The following is a 17,941-nucleotide window of genomic DNA, read 5'->3' on the forward strand; positions in this document are numbered from 1 at the left end:
AAGGTGAGCTTCGTCTCTCTTTCGTCCCATTTCTTCTGTCCTATCCCTCAGGCTTGCTCCTAACCCTCCATTGCCATCCTAGACCCCAGCTCCTGACAGCCGTCGGACCATCTCGATGAGAGCCTGGTGAAAGCGCCAGCGGCTCCATGGCGTCGGTTTCGCCACCTAAACCCTGGGAGAGGGCAGGACCTGCCGCTGGTAAGTGTCTCTGCTAAGAGTTTAGGCGGATCTATGTCTTCCGCCTGGACTGGTTATCTTCTGTTATCGAAGGCCACTGGTCTGACCGCTTTTTTTATCAACAGGCTCGGCACTATCAGCATCGCCGGCCGGCGGTACGGCGACCTCTTCTGCAATGTCGACAACAGCACCCAGCGCCTCGACGACGCCGGCATCTTCCACCACGTCGTCCTCTACATCGACTCCTCCCGAGCTGCCCTCCCGTCCGAGCACCCTGAACAGCGTCGTCAACCGCACCGCATCCAACTACTCCCCATACGGCGGATCGCGGTTAGGAACGAGTCCCTACGGTGGCTATGGTGCCTATGGTAGCTACTCGTCACCCTACTCGCGGTTTGGAGGGATGGGATCGATGTACGGAGGCTACGGAGGTTACGGGGGCTATGGAAGCATGTATGGCGGTTATGGAGGCATGTACGGCGGCATGGGTGGTATGGGCGGCATGCCCGGCGACCCCAACGATCCGAACAGCTTGACGCATTCGTTCAGCCAGAGCACCCAGGCGACGTTCCAGATAATCGAGAGCATTGTGGGTGCGTTTGGAGGGTTTGCGCAGATGCTTGAGAGTACTTATATGGCGACGCATAGCTCGTTTTTCGGTATGTTAACTTCTGTCTCCGACTCTGCATGTAACGGGACGGGAACTGACCGAGTCTTCAGCTATGGTGTCTGTCGCGGAGCAATTCGGAAATCTTCGAAATACCCTGGGCCATGCCCTCGGAATCTTCACTCTGATCAGATGGTTTAAGACACTGATCGCCAAGCTTACCGGCCGTCCGCCCCCTGCGGACGCAACGTCCCTCACACCCTCTGCATTTGCCGCCTTTATGGGACGCTCTTCTGGCACTCTCCCAGATGGCTCTCCTGCTCCTCCCAAGCCCTCTAAGAAGCCTTTCTTCATGTTCCTCCTGGCAGTCTTCGGTCTGCCTTACCTGATGGGCAAGCTGATCCGGGCCCTCGCCCGATCCCAAGAAGAAGAAGCGAGACGCCAGCAGATGCTGCTTGGACCAAACGGCGAGCCTGGCCAGCAGCAAGCACCCCTCGACCCCTCGAAGCTGGACTTCTGCCGTGTTCTGTACGACTACACCCCCGATGCGCAAAACACCGCTGGCATCGATCTCGCCGTGAAGAAGGGCGACATTGTCGCCGTCCTCAGCAAGACGGACCCGATGGGCAACCCGTCAGAGTGGTGGCGCTGCAGAGCCCGTGACGGTGGTGTCGGGTACCTCCCCAGCCCGTACCTCGAGACTATCCAGCGACGACCTACGCAGGCGATCACGACTGGAAGCAGCGCTGCTAGCAGCAGGACAGCCACGATGAATGCGACTTCAGTCAAGGGGGAGGATCTGCCCAAGTCGGAGAAGCCGGAGAGGAAGCCGGAGATCAAGGGGAAGATGGGAGACATCTCTCCAGAAAGCTTCCAGAAGGGGACCTTTTACTCATGAACGTCTTTTAACGCACGTATAGATGGACACGCGGGTAGCGATTGACGTGTTGGAACTCTTTCGTCGGGTCGGTCCATTGCCTATTACTTACCTATTTTTCTTATCTGCCTAGCGTTTATATTTCTTACGTGTAAAAACCGGATATCCGATTTTGTTTTATCGCCTCCAAACTTTCGTTCTTGATCTGGGATTGAATTCGTCAGTCTATGTATGTACATGAATGGACGTCCTGGCTTCCTTTTGTTTGCAGGGCTGGGTAAGATCTGGATGAGTTACTATTTAGCATAGGGTTCTTATTTAGCAATTTACCATTGAATATCCCGATGAGCAGCAAGATAACAAATTTGCTGGTAGAAAGCACTGCAGCCTAGCAGCCCAGCTATTTAACATACATGCTCCCAGCTATCTGCACTGTACAACGTGAGATAGAGCCTCACATTACAAATAAATTTGAATTTATGCAATCTGCTGTGTACAGTACCTGAGAGTAGTACCAAAGTACTGTACCCCACATTCTGTGTTCCGTATGCTATACTCCCTTCTCCGTGTGAAGGACGGTGCTACCCCGTATCAACTATCAAACGACTTGATTATCAAGCAACAAAGAAAACCGGCGCAAGAAGCTAGCCCGGAGAAAAGAGCGGACTGTGGGGAACTCGATAGCGGCATACCCTATGAAACTGACGCTATGCGCCAACCCTCGACAATATCCCGAGGCCCACCCCCGAACGAATGCAGCGATTCAGCGAACAGCCCAGACATTGGATTGATTGATTGATTGATTCGGAGTTACGTTCACTTACGTTTACGACTGGATTGGGCCAGGTTCCCGGCTAGGTAGTTTTTTTTTTTTTTTTACTTCCGGATTTGAACTAGACTAACAATTACCTAGCTAGCCTAGATCGATAGCTGGTTAGGTAGTTGCTAACGCCGAGTCATGGAGAGCGAAAGAGAGAAGATCTGTCAGCGACAGAAATTATTCTATCTCAACCTCTGCAGTCCTTGTTTGTCGTTGCTATACATACCTTCCCCTCTCTCACACCGCTCTTCTACGCGGATGACGAATTGATGGAGACTGTTTTTATTAATTACCTTATTAATTATATTAATTACCTACTGATCGATTGACTGAGTGTGCTGCTTGCGCGACCGGGTCATATCGATTTCTTGATTGATAATCACAACACCCACACCGCATTTATCTATCTATCCCATCAATGGGAGGAGGCACCGCCCCCGACGCCGACGTCGACAAAGGCATTGGCATTGGGACTGACATTGATGACAAGAATCTTAATGATGATAATCATAACAATGTCCGAGACATATCTTCACCTTCGTCACCTTCATCACCATCGACGCCGGAGCACGAGCAAGAGCAGGAGACAAATCTAGAGCCGACCTCATCCACAACCGTGCCTGCAACAACGAAGCAGAAAAATAATGAAACGCCTCTCTGTCGTGGATGTGGCGGCGATCTCTTGCGACGAATCTACGACTTCATAACATGGACACCTCCGCGGTGTCGGTGGGACCCGAAGAACCCGCCCAAGTTCAACCTCGCGCTGAATCTGCTGTTTGGGTTCGCGGCGACGTTTACGGTGCGTTAGTTTTCTTTTCTTCGATTTGGTTTGTGTTTGAGATTTATTTCTTGCGGGGCGTGTGTGAATGGTTTGTATCCCGTGGTATATACGGGTATATGCTCTCTACGGATATAGATCTGGGTGATCCCGTTCTTGGAATTGTGGGATTAGCAATCAAGGTTCACATTTTCTTCTGTCTTCTCTTTATTGTTACGGAAATATATCAACAAAAGGAATCGTTATGTTAATATACATATATATATATACGACATGATATAGGTCGCCAACCTCTACTACTCCCACCCCATCCTCGGGGTCCTCGCCGACGCCTTCAACGTCTCCGACGAGCGCTCCTCCATCGTCCCCACAGTCATGCAGGCCGGATACGCCGCAGGCCTCTTATTCCTCTGCCCGCTGGGCGACCTGGTCCGGCGACGACCGTTCGTTTTGATTTTGGCGTGGTTCACGTCGACGGTGTGGTTGGGTCTGTGTCTGACGACGAGCTTTGAGGCGTTTGTCGTGTTGAGTTTTGTCACGAGTGTGACGACTGTTACGCCGGTTAGCACCCTTTATCAACCCCCTTTAGGGATGAGGAAGAGATATGGATTGATATTGATACGGCTATAGCAAATCATGCTCCCCCTCGTCGGGGATCTTGCGCCCCCTCACCGCCGCGCAACCGCCCTCTCGATCGTCGTCTCAGGACTCCTCCTGGGCCTACTCATCGCGCGGCTGCTGTCAGGAATCATCGCCTCGTACTCCTCCTGGCGAAACGTCTACTGGATGTCCTTCGCGCTGCAATACGCCATCGTCATCCTCCTCTGGCTCTTCATGCCCGACTACCCTCCGACCAACACCCGCAGCACCGACAAACACATGAGCGTGCGGCACTACCACCGCATCCTGTGGTCCATCGTCGAACTGGTCGTCAGGACCCCCGTGCTGGTCCAATCCTGCCTGATGGGCTTCTTCGTCGCGGCGACGTTCACCTCGTTCTGGACGACCCTGACCTTCCTCCTCTCGTCGGAACCATACAACTACTCCACGATCGTGATCGGCCTCTTCGCCATCGCCGGCATCGTCCCCATGCTCTTCGGCCCCTTCTTCTCCCGATACATCACGGACCGCTTCGTTCCCCTTCTATCCGTCTTCATCGGCGAACTCATCGTCCTCATCGCCATCATCATCGGCACCTACACCGGCAGATACACCGTCGCGGGCCCCATCATCCAAGCCATCCTCCTCGACTTCGGGCAGCAGACGAGCCAGATAGCCAACCGCACCACCATCTACGCCGTGGCGCCCAAGGCCCGGAATCGGGTCAACACGGCGTACATGCTGAGTGTGTTCTGCGGGCAGTTGATGGGGACGGCGGTGGGGAACAAGTTGTATGCCCGGGGCGGGTGGGTCAGGTCGGGGAGCGCCAGTGTGGGGTTTGTGGGGGCCGCGCTGGTTATTTGTTTCTTGAGGGGCCCGTGGGAGACCGGGTGGGTTGGGTGGAGGGGTGGGTTTGAGTTGAGGAGGAGGAAGGAGCAGCAGCAGCAGGAGGAGGAGGCTGGTAGTAGTAAAGATCAACCTGGACAGCCGGGACAACAGGATGAGACGGAGGGCCGAAGGGATGCGGATGTGGACGTTGACGTGGAGAAAGGAGCTGGGACTGGAGCTCGAGAACCGCAACGATTACAATCTGAAACAAACATCCCAATTGACCAGAGGGGCCATCCATGAATGAGGCTGAGAGCGCGTTTCCAAGGAGGACCAATAATGATTGATGCATGCAGTACAGTACATACGTGTTATAATAATCTAACCGATTATATATACTAGGTACTTAGTATGTATAGAGAGAGAGCATCCGTAGGTATAAATAGAAGGTGTAGCAAAAAGTAAAACGTTGGTTGGTTAGTTGGTCCTTTTTTTCCCTGTTCCTTTCCTTTCTTTGTCCTTGTTTTGTCTCATGGTATCAGATATCGGATATATCAGACTCGGGAATAGGAACAGTGATGTGATATTTATCCGAGTTTCAAGTCTTTTTGTCTATTGTGATCGAAATAGGTACCTAGGTAGGTAAGTAGGTATGTCGGGTAAGTCAGGACCGGGTGTCTACATAATATCAAGAATCGAAATTCAAGTCGGATTTTAACGTGACGGGGAGTTGTTCTGCTGTTTTTCCAGAATATTTGTTGATAGACCCGCTAAGCTGATAACCTCATCGTAAAGCAAAAGATAAAGATAGGATAAAAAAATTCCGGAAAAGTGTAAGATAAAAAGAAAACTCCTAAGAAAAAGATGCTATGCTATGCATGCGACTTGAGTGTGGTGTCCCAAGTTGTCCCGAACTTCTCTTCTTTCTATTCAGCACCTGAAGTGATATCAGCCCGAACCGGTTTCTCTCTTCCTCATTCCAACCAACATGGTAAGATAGGTATAGCTCTCAAAGTATACATCTCGTCTCATCTCGTCCTATGAGAAAAAAAAATGGATACACTTTAACATGCTCCGAATAAATCATTCAGACTGTTTGTCTCACAGCTAGTTAGATAAACAGATTTTCCGACAGAGCAGTTAAATCTGGACACGACGTACCATAATACCCCATCTGCCCCCCATCCTGGTACTCCTGGGTCGTCTCCACTAGCGTCTTGTGCAAGGAGGTCAGTCGATCCTGGTACAACACGAGCTGATCCCAGGAACTTGGACTACTACTGAGAGTCTGGGGGTGGTGGTGTTGATGGTAGAAGCCCGGGTCGAACAGCTGGTCGTTTGTTGTCCGATCGGGCTCGGGGAAGAAGTTTTCTATTACCGGGCTGTGATTGTGATGATAATGTTCGATTCCTCCGTGATGGTGGTGGTGGTGGTGGTGCAGTGTATGGATATGTGGAGTCATGTTCATGACTGGAGGTTGGTCGGGGATAATATCTGCTGGAAACATATTTGTAAATCCCATGATATACTTATATAAATTGAGTGACTGGAAGTCATTCTCATTTGTGCAAATGTAGACACACCCCGTCCCTCGATCACGGTTGTGAGATGAAGAAGAAAAGGTCCTCTTACCAGGTGATTCTAGAATCTCAGGAGTCGCAGGTCTCGAGACGGGTGTGTAGCAGCTCATATCAGACGGGGTTTCTAGAAAATCGATTAGAAATTTATGTTCATCCTCGCAATATGCTGAAGCCGCTATCTATACAGCAGCAACGAAAGCACTCGCCACTTACCTGGCTCCGGACTAGATGATGATACGGAGAAATCCCAAGAGGAACGGTATCTCCGAATGAAGCGTGCTATCCTCCTCGAGTCCACCTGCAGCCCGCCAACGCGGAAAGCGGTCCGCTTGCCCTGAGCAGCGCGTTTCTGCTGCTTGCGGATCATGATATGGACCTCCTTGGCTTTGATATTCTTCCGGACGTGCCATGCGGAGAGCCTATCTTTATATTGCTTTTCACTGGGCGATGTTAGTCCGACTGATTTGAATGATAAGATATCGAGGCCCGCAGTTTCCAAGAACTGAGACTTGAGGACTGGCTGGAAACTGGAGCATACGATGCAACAAAACCATGGTCACGCTCCATGATCAGTTTCACCTCCCGAAGCTTATACTGGTAGTCCCGGTAGAGCCGTTCGATCTCCGGGCGATATTTCTGCCAATCCTCGTGACTTCGGGGTCGGAAGATCGACGGCATAGACGTCATCATGGAAGACATAACGGGATATGTCACAGGTGCCGTTGTCGTCTGAGCGTCTTGCAACAAGGACATAGAAATGGTGATCGATGTGTTTTGTCTTCGCTGGACGAAGATGTAACGGAGACATCGCGAGACGAAGCGGCCGTCTTATATCCCATGTTGAAAGCACGAGCGCGCGCGCGAGAGAGAGAGTGGCGGTCAACAACACAAGATTGTTGGAAAGGTCCCAAAAAGCAAAAGTCACCAGTGCTTGTATCAGGGACTCTGTTGCTTTCTTGCCGACATCCACACGCTTGGCTTCTCGCGCGATATGGAGCAAGAAAGGACCTTCCCCCCTTCCCCCTTGGGGGTTGGTTCGAGGTCGAGGACTCGCGAACACTGCGCCAGGATGGGCCCCGGGGGAATGGTAACCCGTGTTCCCCGGACCTATCAGTCGCGGCCGTGCCTTTGTAGCCGGGCTTTTATCCTTGCACACTCATCGTCCAAGTGCCGGAGAGGTTTGCTGCGTAGGAGACCACAGGAACCGGCGCTCACCGTCGAAATAGCCCATCCCGGTTCGAACGTCGCCTGTGCCATCCACATGGCCGTTGCCCCATGTTCGCCATACCCATGTCTAGTGGGTTATGGCTCGTGCATTTGTGCGCGGAAATGGCTTCATTGCCTGCATACGGAACGGCACGATAAGAAGCCTGCGGTGGCGGATCAGCCCAATATGTCCTTTGCTGCCCGGGGCTGAGGCGCGAAACGCGCCCCATTAATCGCAGTGATTCTCTTGCTTCGGTAGACGACGGGTTGCACGTACCTCATCTTGCTGTTTTGGAGTTCAAGATATGTCCGTTGCATAGTATCTTGACTGAGTCATGAGCCATGACGATCACCCCTGACGCTCCATCCCTCTCCTGTACGAACGTTGGGAGATCACGGTGCGCAGCTGTTAGAGGTTGTATCAGCTCTGGTCATGACTCGATCATATTGTATTCACATCTTCGGTTTCATCACCACCGCTACCGGTAGACACGAAAATAATATGCAGGGATGGGCCCGCGGCGGATAGCCTAGCACTTGCAGCCGAGAACCTCAGGGATTGGACAGCAGAGAGCGCGATGACTCGTACGGACTGATCGCGGATGTTGTCTTTGCTGTCTTTCCCGTTGTGCAGCCTGCCGGAAACGGGGATCAAGGACCAATGGCTCTCTTATACCTCGCGGAAGACAGGGTTCTGCTTTCTATAGGGCTAGGGTGGTTCTTTTCTTTCAGCGGCCTGGTTGCCCCGGAGTATTTTTATGTAGCGTTAATGGATGTTAACCGCAGAAAATACTGATTGCTGGATTTCACATGAGTCAGTCCAATGCCCTACGTCTCCAGCTTTATCCGGCGATATAGGACCCCAGGTCGAGACCAATCGCATTTCGACATGGATACCAATAGACACCACTTAGAAATCAGTCAACAGCGCTCGGTAGAACTAAATCGAGAATATTGCCGGAAAAGTCGCTTCTCCAAAAGTGAGGGTCTCATACTCCAACAGGGTCTGACGTCTCCCAAAATACATGGGCCGGCATGCTGCATACTATACTTCGTGCTGCCTGGTACATCGTATACAGGATTTAAACTTTGACCTCTGCAAAATGATCGAAGGATCTGCGAAGTCTCTTGAGTTTCGTGTCGCCTGTCTGGACCCAGCGACCGTTGTCCTAGCCAGATCAAACTCCACGTATCTGATGCGTTGAAGCCAAGAATTTCATTGCCCGGAATCCATTGATGAGAGAAGATAGGAAGTGTTTCACTCTGTATAAAAAATGGGAATTCTTTCCGTTATCGATGATTATCAGCTCGCATAAGGTCTGCATCTCGAAGACCCACTGATAGACGCCTTAAGATCGCTACATCAAAGCTGCTTGACGCTGAGTCTTGCGTTGCCATGTCTCATCCGCTACACTGTGTCCATAACCCTTTCCAACTGATCGTGTTCCCGGTTCAGAGCAATGGGAGAAGGATGCTGTGTTCCGAAACGCGAGTAGCGATGTCCATAATCAACAGGATCATCACGCTGTCGAAGGTGTATGCACAACTTAATATCCTCTATCCATCGCCACACCCCATCACCATCGGTCTGATCCACTATCTCCTACACAGAGGAGGAGAGAAAATTATTTGCGAGAGAACATAACCAACGATGCCCACTCCGAGCAGGATAATGCTCTCGAAGTGGTAGGTAACGGTTAGCACCTTTGTTAATTCCTGATATGCCAGCTCCTGTCCTGAGTATGACGGAGGATGACCTTCCCAAAGGTACAGCGCACAATGTCGATCCCAGAGAGGCGGGCATTCGCCTCAGACAGGTATGCGCAAAAAGCAGCTTCCATTAGCTGAAAGAGCTGATAGGCAATACCTTATTCGGACTTTCACTGTTTTTTCTTTTGTGTAGAAAACGCGTCCATCGTATCTCAGAACCGATCAGGCGAAGATGCTTTCAACACTCCCCATCAGATCCGACCAGTCCACTCCGCTGCACCCCTGCCCTTAGCACGGTGGCTAGCTGAAAACCCTCGGGGCGCCCCTTGGAATGATATTTCCAGGATTCCGAGCAGTAACGGCGGCTGCAACGGCCAGATGCGAGACGGGGAGACAGAGGACAAGGCACAAGGTAGAGAAAGCTAACACACATAGCAAGAAGTGGGCATCCTTTTCGGATGTAGACAGGATCGATACTTTGTAGTCAGACTAAGTCCAGGGCTATCAACGCCGCGCGTGGTAAACGGGGGCCAAGTGGTCCGATCGACATGAAGCTTTTTTTAAGTTGTGATTATCAAATAATTGATCTATTTCTTGCCCGGGCCAGCAGTTGTCGTTCTTGCTTGCTCGCCGGCAGCAACAGCCGCTGCCGCGACAGCGGCGGAATTACTCGAGCCTGCACTTGCAACGTTACTCGCATGTGCCAAGAGAAATTTGCAGCAAGTAAGCGTGTACTTGCAAGCACGTGTCCACGTCTCGTCGTTCTGGTTGAATCCGAGCTTGATGCTGGCATCGCCGATTTTGTCACGCTTGATTTCGTAGGGAAGTTTCAAGCCGGGAGCGGTGACGCCAGGCTGGCCGCGACGCGGGGAGGAGACGGGCGCCGGTGTGGATTCAACATACTCACCAAGTTGACGCAGACATTCAAGGAAAGCAACCATGCCGGCATCAAAGCGACGATGGATCCAGGGAAGATTAAGCGGAAGGTCACCGGAAGAGAACAAATCGAGAGTGGTGATTTTCGGAGCTGGCATTGGGTCACGGCTACCCGATTGGCTTGCTGATTGCTGGGGATACTCGATCTTTTCGATCCTGGATGTCGATCCCATCGGTATGAGCCTGTAGCCTTTAAACTGAAAGCCCAATCTCTCCGCAATGGTAGCAAGGAGGAGGCAGGTCTGGCCCCAGGCAGCGTTAATCTCGGCCCAGTCCACCGATGGGTTAGCAAGACGACCTAGACGCAGCCCATTGATTGTCCCGAAGTAGCCATCATGACCAATGCAGAATGCATCGTTATATACGTTGGTCCTTTGGAGACGTTCCAGCTGACGAGAATCATGATCATATCTCATGTTCAAAGCATCACGCTCGTTCTGGAATTCCGCGAGTGTCAAGGCAAACGCGTTCCGTTCGCGCCAGAATTTCTCCTCTTCTAGATCGAGCTGGCGTGCTTCCTCTTCTAAAGCCGCGATCTCCTCGTCCACAGCTGCCTTCTCCTTCTCCAAAGCAAGGAGCTCCTCGAAAGCGGCTTGCTCGGCCTCTTGGGTAGCTTTCAGGGAATTTTCTGCGGCCTCAACGTCTTCCTGGGTAGGAACCGACGCGTTGAGGTTTTTAAGAAACGATATGTAAGCGTCCCGCTCCTTCGTGGCGGTTGCAAGTCGCTTCTGTAGACCCTCGACCAGCATCTCTGTGCATTCTGCACAGATCGGATGATCGATGTCGGAGCGAGCAGAGACGATCTCGAACAGCCGCTGTGTCCTCTCAACCTGGTTGGAGAAGGATGCCTCCTCCTGGCGGCCATGGCTCTCAGTGCCGGCTTGTCGCTTCCCTCTCGATGGATCACCATTCACACCGGTGGGGGTTTGAGGGGGTCCAACTTGAGACTCGGACAGCATAACAAACGACATGCCCCCTGTATCTCCCCTGCCAAGCCTTGGGGGTGTGACAGAACTCCCATTTCCATAGCGAGGGGGCGGTATGGTCCTCCTGTAGACCGGTGATGTAGCTTGTCGTGAGACTCGATCGTAGAGTTCCCGTCGCTCCTGAGGGTATGGAGGGCGACTGGAGGGCACGTTATTTGCATGTTGCGGTAGCGATTTGCCTGTAGAACCTGTTTCAACCACGCATGTGAGCATACATGGAGCAACGTCGTCGCGCGGCTCGTGGGGCATACCGATGAGCAGATCAAACGCCGCAGGATTGAGCGACTCCAGGGAGCCGTCGAGCTTTAAAGGCGTGCGACACTTCTGGCAGTACATTATCACTGAAGAGGCAGGGTACTGCGATATGCATGGTGGTGATGAAACAGTTGAGAAAAGTCGGAGCTGTAATATGCATGCAGCCTGGGAGGCGCTGGAATGATGGATGGGGCCGATAGCGCGACGATGGAGAGATATCGGACGTCATGTCAGGCACCGCCCGCGCTCCGCAGCTAAGCTTAGAGCTCCGCAACCAGGGGAGCTTCCCACAGCTCTCACAATTTTCCGACGGCTCTTGAGGAGCAGCTCTTCAAGACTCTTCACACTGACCTTTTTACAGATCCTCGACTCACGGGCCAGTGCGCTGCTGGATAATCGCATTGCCTTCCGTCTTCTATTCCTGCAACCCGGGCAACGCCTCTCCGCAAACATCAAATCCACCGAACGTACCATTTGCGCTCTGAACCGTCCCATCGATTCTCTGCGGATATCCGTCTTAATGCTGGATCAATCAGAGAGTGGAAGAGACACCGCCGATACCTTTACGACCGGCATAGAACGAAAGTGCCGCAAATTGAGAGTTTTGCAACGGCAAGTCAGCGCATAAAGATCCCTACGAACCTTATTTCCGCGACTACGACCCAAGGATCCCAATTGACATCGATATCAGCCAGAGGTCCGAATGATAGAGAGACCGTCCAAGCGTCCCCGTCTCTCCTACCCTGTGGAGGCGGGGAACTTGCCAGGTGATCTGGACGTGCAAGAGGCTCGCGCTCGCAATGACATGCGTCTCAAAAGTGTCTTTGAAAGAATATTTGAGAAGTACGGAAAAGATTTTAGTGACATCGGGGATGAGATTGATCTGAGGTCGGGCAAGATAGTGGTCGACAATGGGCATCTCTCAGGACTGCAAGGAGAGGATGGGTGGCTGTTTGAGGCAAATGAACCTGCGTCGCCTAACTCGCCTGCTCATCATTCTGCCCCCAATAGCCCTGTTCGAGGCTCTGATCACAATATCAATGGGGATGCCAGAAACTTGGGCAGTCATGAAACTAAGCCTGTGACCACAACGACAACAAATATGGAGACCCAGCAAACGCTCGACACCTTCACAGGTCAAAAGACGTCCGAAAGGGACAGCGCGGGGGCTCAAGATTCCTACGACTCGGATGACGACAACGCTAGTGTTGACTCCTTGCTAGGTGCAGCGTTGAGTGTTCAAAATGGTTATGAAGGCAACATAGAATCCAACCCCTCGTCTGGGACAGAAAAGCCCCCAATAGCGGCAGAAACGACATTCCTGCCCGGAAGAGTAATAGAGCCTGCATCGGATGATCGTCGACATAGAGCCGCCTCAGTTGAGTCAATCTGGCGTGCTCCTGAGGTAGACGGAAAGTTTTCGACACCGGCTTTTACTAAGGCACCGCGTGATCCAGAACCTTTGATAAGTAGAACACGATCTGCATCTCCACCGGGAGCAGAATCCCTCTGGGCGCTTCCCACACCAGGGCGTAAGCGGAATACGGACGTCGTGAAGAAGAGCCAGAAGCAAGTCTCGCCGGCAAGGCGGAAAAAGAAACGCCCATCTACTATTACCGTGTCTCGAGATTGGAGTTTCGCAGCAACCAACCCAGATGGGAGCGAGTCGGATGACCCTTTACAAGAAGATTACCAGCCATCACCTACACCAAAACCAGCAGCGATTATCCGGGGTCGGCGCTGCCGTGGCATACCAGTCGCGTGGAATTCTACAGAGACAACCAGCGGATCATCAGGGACGCCCGTATCCGCTTCCAAGGTGTCAAGAAGTGTCCAGAATTCTACGCCCACTGATAGCAAGCGCTCCAGGATGCCTATCACGCCGGACGAAGCGAAGTTGATTATTAGGATGAAGCAGGTACAAAAGTCAAGTTGGAAAGAAATAGTTGATCTTCTTCCAGGGCGAACGGTGGCCACAATTACTCAGTGGAACCATCACCACTGGAACGAACGTCGAGCTAACCCCCCTGTACTCTCTAAGCCCTGGTCCGAAGAAGAACGGCAAAAGCTAGATAGATTCAAAGACCAGTCAGGCCTTTCATGGCAAGCCGTGCGAGCGGAACTGCCTGGCAGGTCACAAGCGGAAATCGAATTTGAATTGTTACACCTCTGGGTTGGAGACGCGGCTTGGGAGAATGACGGAAAGAACCTGATTGGAGAATCTTCATCTCAGCTTCCAGCTAAAGGTCAGGAGCAGAAGCAAGATGAGGCTACCGCTACCCCGACTGCTGACATTGGGACCGCTGCACAAAAGATGCCTTCGCCAAGGGCCAATGGAGGCGACCCTTCGACACCGCAAAAGCAGAAGGAGCAAACGAATGTTGACCTCCTGGCAGAAGATGGCGGTGACATTCAGACCGTATCTGGATTATCATCGATACAGATTGAAGCACGACAAAATGGCAGCAGCACTGCACGGCGTAAAAGGTCGCCGGCCAAAAGCTTGGTATCGCCTCTGGCGAAACGCTCTGGTTCAGGCTACAGGAGGGTGAAAAAATTGCCTCCAGCCATGCTATCGAAGCCAGGTTGTGAGAAGGTCGGCTGAGCGACTCTTTCATGCACATATTGCTCTTTCTTAGGATAGCCCTGGTGGTGCTTTGCTGGGAAAAGGGCCTCCTTGATTTTGCTCATTAGATTGCTTCACGCATCTTCCTTTGCGTTCAAAACATCCTCCAACTTAGTATCCGTTGCACCACCAACATCCCCGGCCTTGGCCCAGAACCTGGATAGATGTCTTGTACCGGAATCAGACAGTATCGTCACTATCCGATGGCCTGGACCAAGCTTCAGTGCAGTTTTGACTGCTGCGAAACCTGTATGTAGAGAGATATCAGCCTCCATCGCGAACCCGGGATTATAGAATATGACTTACAGTTGACTGCACTGCTGCTTCCGATAAAGATGCCATCTTTTTCTACAAGCCATCTAGCCATTGCCAAAGCCTGTGCATCCGTAACTCGGACAGCGTCATCGACCAACTCTCTTCCAGCCTCGAAGTTCGCCGTGACGCGGTTAATTCCAATGCCTTCGACGATTGAGTCGACCTGTCTTCGTCTCCTCGTGCCCTCCCGCTCCTTGATATCGAACATGACGCCGTAACGGACTCGATTGTAGAGCCCACTACCCTGTGGGTCGGCGAGAACGACACTCAGGTTTGGGAGCCTTGGCTTTAAGAAGAGTGCTACGCCGGATATCGTACCTCCTGTGCCGGCGCCTGCCACAAAGGCATCCAACTTTCCATTGCACTGAGCGTAGATTTCCGGACCCGTGCCTCGGAAGTGGGCCTGCCAATTTGCCTCATTTTCGAACTGATCCGCGAAGAATCCCCTCCCGCGTTTTGCAGACGGGTCGTTTGAAGTTGTAGAAGATAACGTATGCTCCTGAGCAAGAGCCCTTGCCCTGTTCACGAAATTGCCCGTCTCAACGATGGGGGCTGGCGGGACACGGTCGACTATTGCTCCGAGCTTGAGCAGTAGATCAGACTTTTCCCTTGCTTGGTCGTCTGGCATGCAGCTGTTTGGATTGTCAGTAACTACATCACTTAGGGCAAAATCGAACAACAGAAGCAGATGATATAACACATATACGCACATGTGTGCCAGATACCCCTTTGCTCTCGCTAGCGTGGCCAGCGAGATGCCTGTGGAGCCTGAAGTTCCCTCGTAGATCGCATCTCCAGAATGAGGTGTCAAGAGACCTTCTTTTTCTGCCTATTTGAGAATTTAGAATAAGTCGAATAGGAACATCCCACAAAACTGCGGGATCTTGGTCCTTAACGGAGACTCGGATTTCCGTACCATCTGTATCATGCTCAGAGCAACTCGATCTTTGGAGCTTCCGCCGGCTCCATTCAGGAACTATGCAATAGGTCAGAACGCTGGTTATATTTACAACTGCAGGTAGTTCATACTTCGGCCTTGGCAAGGATCTCGCATCCCGTCGCTTCTGACAATGACTTGATCCGGAGAAGCGGGGTATTGCCTATACATCCCTCCACGCCGTCCACAATAGCAGGAGGTCCTGCTCTAACAGATGATAGTAGAATTTCCTCATCACCGATATGGCCATTGGGCGCTTTACCCCTCCGTCTCCGCCGTTCCTCCAAGAGACGCACAAGTTCGGGATATAAATCCTTGTATCCGAGTGTGAGGAGGATACCTGCCAAGAAGGCAGCACCTATATAGATGCGAGAATGATCGGTCATTGTAGACAAGAGAATGCGAAAACCATCAGCTTTCAATGGCGCAAGATGGGTAAGACAGATCGGATCAATTCAATATCGCGGGGAGCACACTCCGGCATCCGCCAAGGCGAGGAGCTCGAACGAAGCTCGGACCACCCGACGTGATCGCCGACTCCGCTCCGCTCACACGCCTTCGATCGCGGACTCTCCTCCCCCTCTTCCTCCTCTTTTCCCTTCTCCTGTGCCTCATCCCAGCTTCCGCAACATATCGATGGACTCCCCTGTCCTAACACAGCTGTTGCGACAGCTGTTCCGGCATCCAGCATGCCAATCGCTCAAATCATCATCTTCCCCGCCTTTCCGACATGATTACGTCCGGCTGTCGGGCGTCTCGCATCAACAATGTCGCTCGTTTCTCACAAGAAGGACGCTTTCCAAGCGGAAAGGCGCTGATAATGGTCAGCTTTGGACGAAGAGAGGAGACTATCCGAAGGATACCTTAATGGAGGAATTGGAGACATATCCAATGGTTACGGCAAAGGATCTCCGCCATCGCCGAGAGCGGCCAAAGCAGGTCAAGATGTGGACGAGGGAATTTATCGATGGTAAAGATGACACTTTTTGGCCAGTGCAGACGTGACTTTAATCTGATCCTTTCCATTCAGACAGTCTTTATAACCCGAACTATGGTTACTTCCCGAAGCACGCGACCATCTTCAGTCCGGGTGCACCCTTCGACTTTAACAACATAGAGGATGGCCCCGCGTTCGATCGACTGTTAGCTGAACGATACACAGAGTTCGAAGACATGCTAGATATGACAAATCCCGACGAGGCGCGCCAATTGTGGCACACGCCAACTGAGCTCTTTCGTCCCTACTACGGGGAGGCAATCGCTCGATATTTGGTGTCAAACTACAAATTGACCTTGTATCCATACCATGACCTGATAATATACGAGATGGGCGCTGGAAATGGAACAATGATGCTCAATATCCTTGATTTCATCAGAGACACCGACCATGAGGTATATCAGCGGACGAAGTTCAAGATCATCGAAATCTCGCCCGCCCTCGCTGAGCTTCAGCGTAAGAATCTGCATGATTCACTTAACGCGGGTGGACACCTCAACCACGTTGAGATTATAAATCGTTCCATTTTTGACTGGGACACCTACGTGCACTCACCGTGCTTCTTCTTGGCTCTTGAGGTATTCGACAACTTTGCTCACGACGCGATCCGCTACAACTACCGGACGGAGTTGCCACAGCAGGGTGGTGTCCTCATAGATGAGGATGGCGAGTTCCATGAATTCTACAACACCCAGCTCGATCCTGTTGCCTCTAGATTCCTCAGGGTGAGGCAAGCAGCTGCTCGCCGGCCATTCCCGACCCCGCTGGGTCCCAAGTTTCTGCGCGGGATCCGTCCCTCCATACCGTTCCAGAGCGAGTTCACCCTTCCCGAGTACATCCCGACTCGTCTTATGCAATTTTTCGACATCCTCCATGCTTACTTCCCCGCGCATCGTCTCGTGGCAAGCGACTTCAGTACTCTTCCTGATACAATCCCCGGATTGAATGCCCCAGTCGTACAGACGCGGTACAGAAGACGCACTGTACCAGTCTCGACACCATTTGTAAGTAGCTATACTTTAGAGTATTTTAAGAGGATGCTCGATGAACGGAATGGACTGACTGAACGACATTTACAGGTTCACCAAGGTTTCTTCGATATCTTCTTCCCGACCGACTTTAACGTCGTCGAGGACATTTACCGTGCCATTACGGGAAAGCTCACCCGAGTGATGAGCCATGAGGACTTCATGCAGCGCTGGGCCTACATCGAAGACACAGAGACGAGAAGCGGAGAAAACCCATTGTTGACCTGGTACAAGAATGCCAGTGTCCTCACCACTGTGTGATAAAGAACATCCTCTTCATGTTTATGTGTCTTCTTGCCTCCTTGCTCTTTGCGACTACCTTTATCTGTCTGTCTATAAGGACGCCTGCTTTGGCCTTCTATTTTTCTGTTATTTATCAACGATACTCTCAGGATGTCGGCGTCCATATCATATCATCTGTAAATTAGGGTTGTTCTCGGTTAAGACATTACCGAGTTGTGCTTCTGCGAAGCAAACGAACCATTTGCACTGAGAATCATAGAGAACGAAAAATTATGTGATACCTAAATGACTCAAATTGCCGCAGTGAGCATGATTAGCGTCTTAAGACATGAGCCTCAGCTTGGTGGACAGTCCACGAGGTGGATCAATCCCCACCTGACTACCTCTAACCTACCAATGCTATTCTAATATTAATTGGTTCTATTATTATTA

At 51.7% G+C, this 17,941-nt stretch overlaps 8 protein-coding genes across 8 annotated transcripts; 4 read left to right on the plus strand and 4 right to left on the minus strand.

Moving 5' to 3' along the window:
• Window positions 1-146: 146 nt before the first annotated feature.
• Window positions 147-1,682, plus strand: VTN00DRAFT_5394 (uncharacterized protein; the record flags this gene model as incomplete). The annotated part of the gene is made up of 3 exons (XM_069431920.1): window positions 147-198; window positions 303-836; window positions 898-1,682. 3 exons carry the CDS (start codon window positions 147-149, stop codon window positions 1,680-1,682), a joined length of 1,371 nt encoding a protein of 456 aa, XP_069287831.1.
• Window positions 1,683-1,689: 7 nt separating this feature from the next.
• On the minus strand, window positions 1,690-1,994 carry VTN00DRAFT_5395 (uncharacterized protein; the record flags this gene model as incomplete). Its single annotated transcript, XM_069431921.1, has 3 exons — window positions 1,690-1,762; window positions 1,821-1,945; window positions 1,992-1,994. The coding sequence occupies 3 exons, from the start codon at window positions 1,992-1,994 to the stop codon at window positions 1,690-1,692; spliced, it is 201 nt and encodes a 66-aa protein (XP_069287832.1).
• A 905-nt stretch (window positions 1,995-2,899) lies between these two features.
• Window positions 2,900-4,993, plus strand: VTN00DRAFT_5396 (uncharacterized protein; the record flags this gene model as incomplete). The annotated part of the gene is made up of 3 exons (XM_069431922.1): window positions 2,900-3,283; window positions 3,545-3,823; window positions 3,893-4,993. 3 exons carry the CDS (start codon window positions 2,900-2,902, stop codon window positions 4,991-4,993), a joined length of 1,764 nt encoding a protein of 587 aa, XP_069287833.1.
• A 780-nt stretch (window positions 4,994-5,773) lies between these two features.
• VTN00DRAFT_5397 (uncharacterized protein) lies at window positions 5,774-6,969 on the minus strand (the record flags this gene model as incomplete). Its single annotated transcript, XM_069431923.1, has 4 exons — window positions 5,774-5,790; window positions 5,852-6,394; window positions 6,484-6,710; window positions 6,809-6,969. 4 exons carry the CDS (start codon window positions 6,967-6,969, stop codon window positions 5,774-5,776), a joined length of 948 nt encoding a protein of 315 aa, XP_069287834.1.
• A 2,804-nt stretch (window positions 6,970-9,773) lies between these two features.
• VTN00DRAFT_5398 (uncharacterized protein) lies at window positions 9,774-11,444 on the minus strand (the record flags this gene model as incomplete). The annotated part of the gene is made up of 1 exon (XM_069431924.1): window positions 9,774-11,444. The coding sequence occupies one exon, from the start codon at window positions 11,442-11,444 to the stop codon at window positions 9,774-9,776; it is 1,671 nt and encodes a 556-aa protein (XP_069287835.1).
• Window positions 11,445-12,066: 622 nt separating this feature from the next.
• VTN00DRAFT_5399 (uncharacterized protein) lies at window positions 12,067-13,968 on the plus strand (the record flags this gene model as incomplete). The annotated part of the gene is made up of 1 exon (XM_069431925.1): window positions 12,067-13,968. The coding sequence occupies one exon, from the start codon at window positions 12,067-12,069 to the stop codon at window positions 13,966-13,968; it is 1,902 nt and encodes a 633-aa protein (XP_069287836.1).
• A 95-nt stretch (window positions 13,969-14,063) lies between these two features.
• VTN00DRAFT_5400 (uncharacterized protein) lies at window positions 14,064-15,627 on the minus strand (the record flags this gene model as incomplete). Its single annotated transcript, XM_069431928.1, has 5 exons — window positions 14,064-14,236; window positions 14,296-14,936; window positions 15,015-15,133; window positions 15,221-15,280; window positions 15,334-15,627. The coding sequence occupies 5 exons, from the start codon at window positions 15,625-15,627 to the stop codon at window positions 14,064-14,066; spliced, it is 1,287 nt and encodes a 428-aa protein (XP_069287837.1).
• Window positions 15,628-15,877: 250 nt separating this feature from the next.
• On the plus strand, window positions 15,878-17,527 carry VTN00DRAFT_5401 (uncharacterized protein; the record flags this gene model as incomplete). Its single annotated transcript, XM_069431929.1, has 3 exons — window positions 15,878-16,211; window positions 16,272-17,242; window positions 17,318-17,527. 3 exons carry the CDS (start codon window positions 15,878-15,880, stop codon window positions 17,525-17,527), a joined length of 1,515 nt encoding a protein of 504 aa, XP_069287838.1.
• Between the last annotated feature and the right edge of the window lie 414 nt (window positions 17,528-17,941).

This window comes from Thermoascus crustaceus (genome assembly GCF_041956765.1).
Source record: "Thermoascus crustaceus strain CBS 181.67 unplaced genomic scaffold VTN00scaffold_3, whole genome shotgun sequence".
Taxonomy (NCBI): Eukaryota; Fungi; Ascomycota; class Eurotiomycetes; order Eurotiales; family Thermoascaceae; genus Thermoascus; species Thermoascus crustaceus.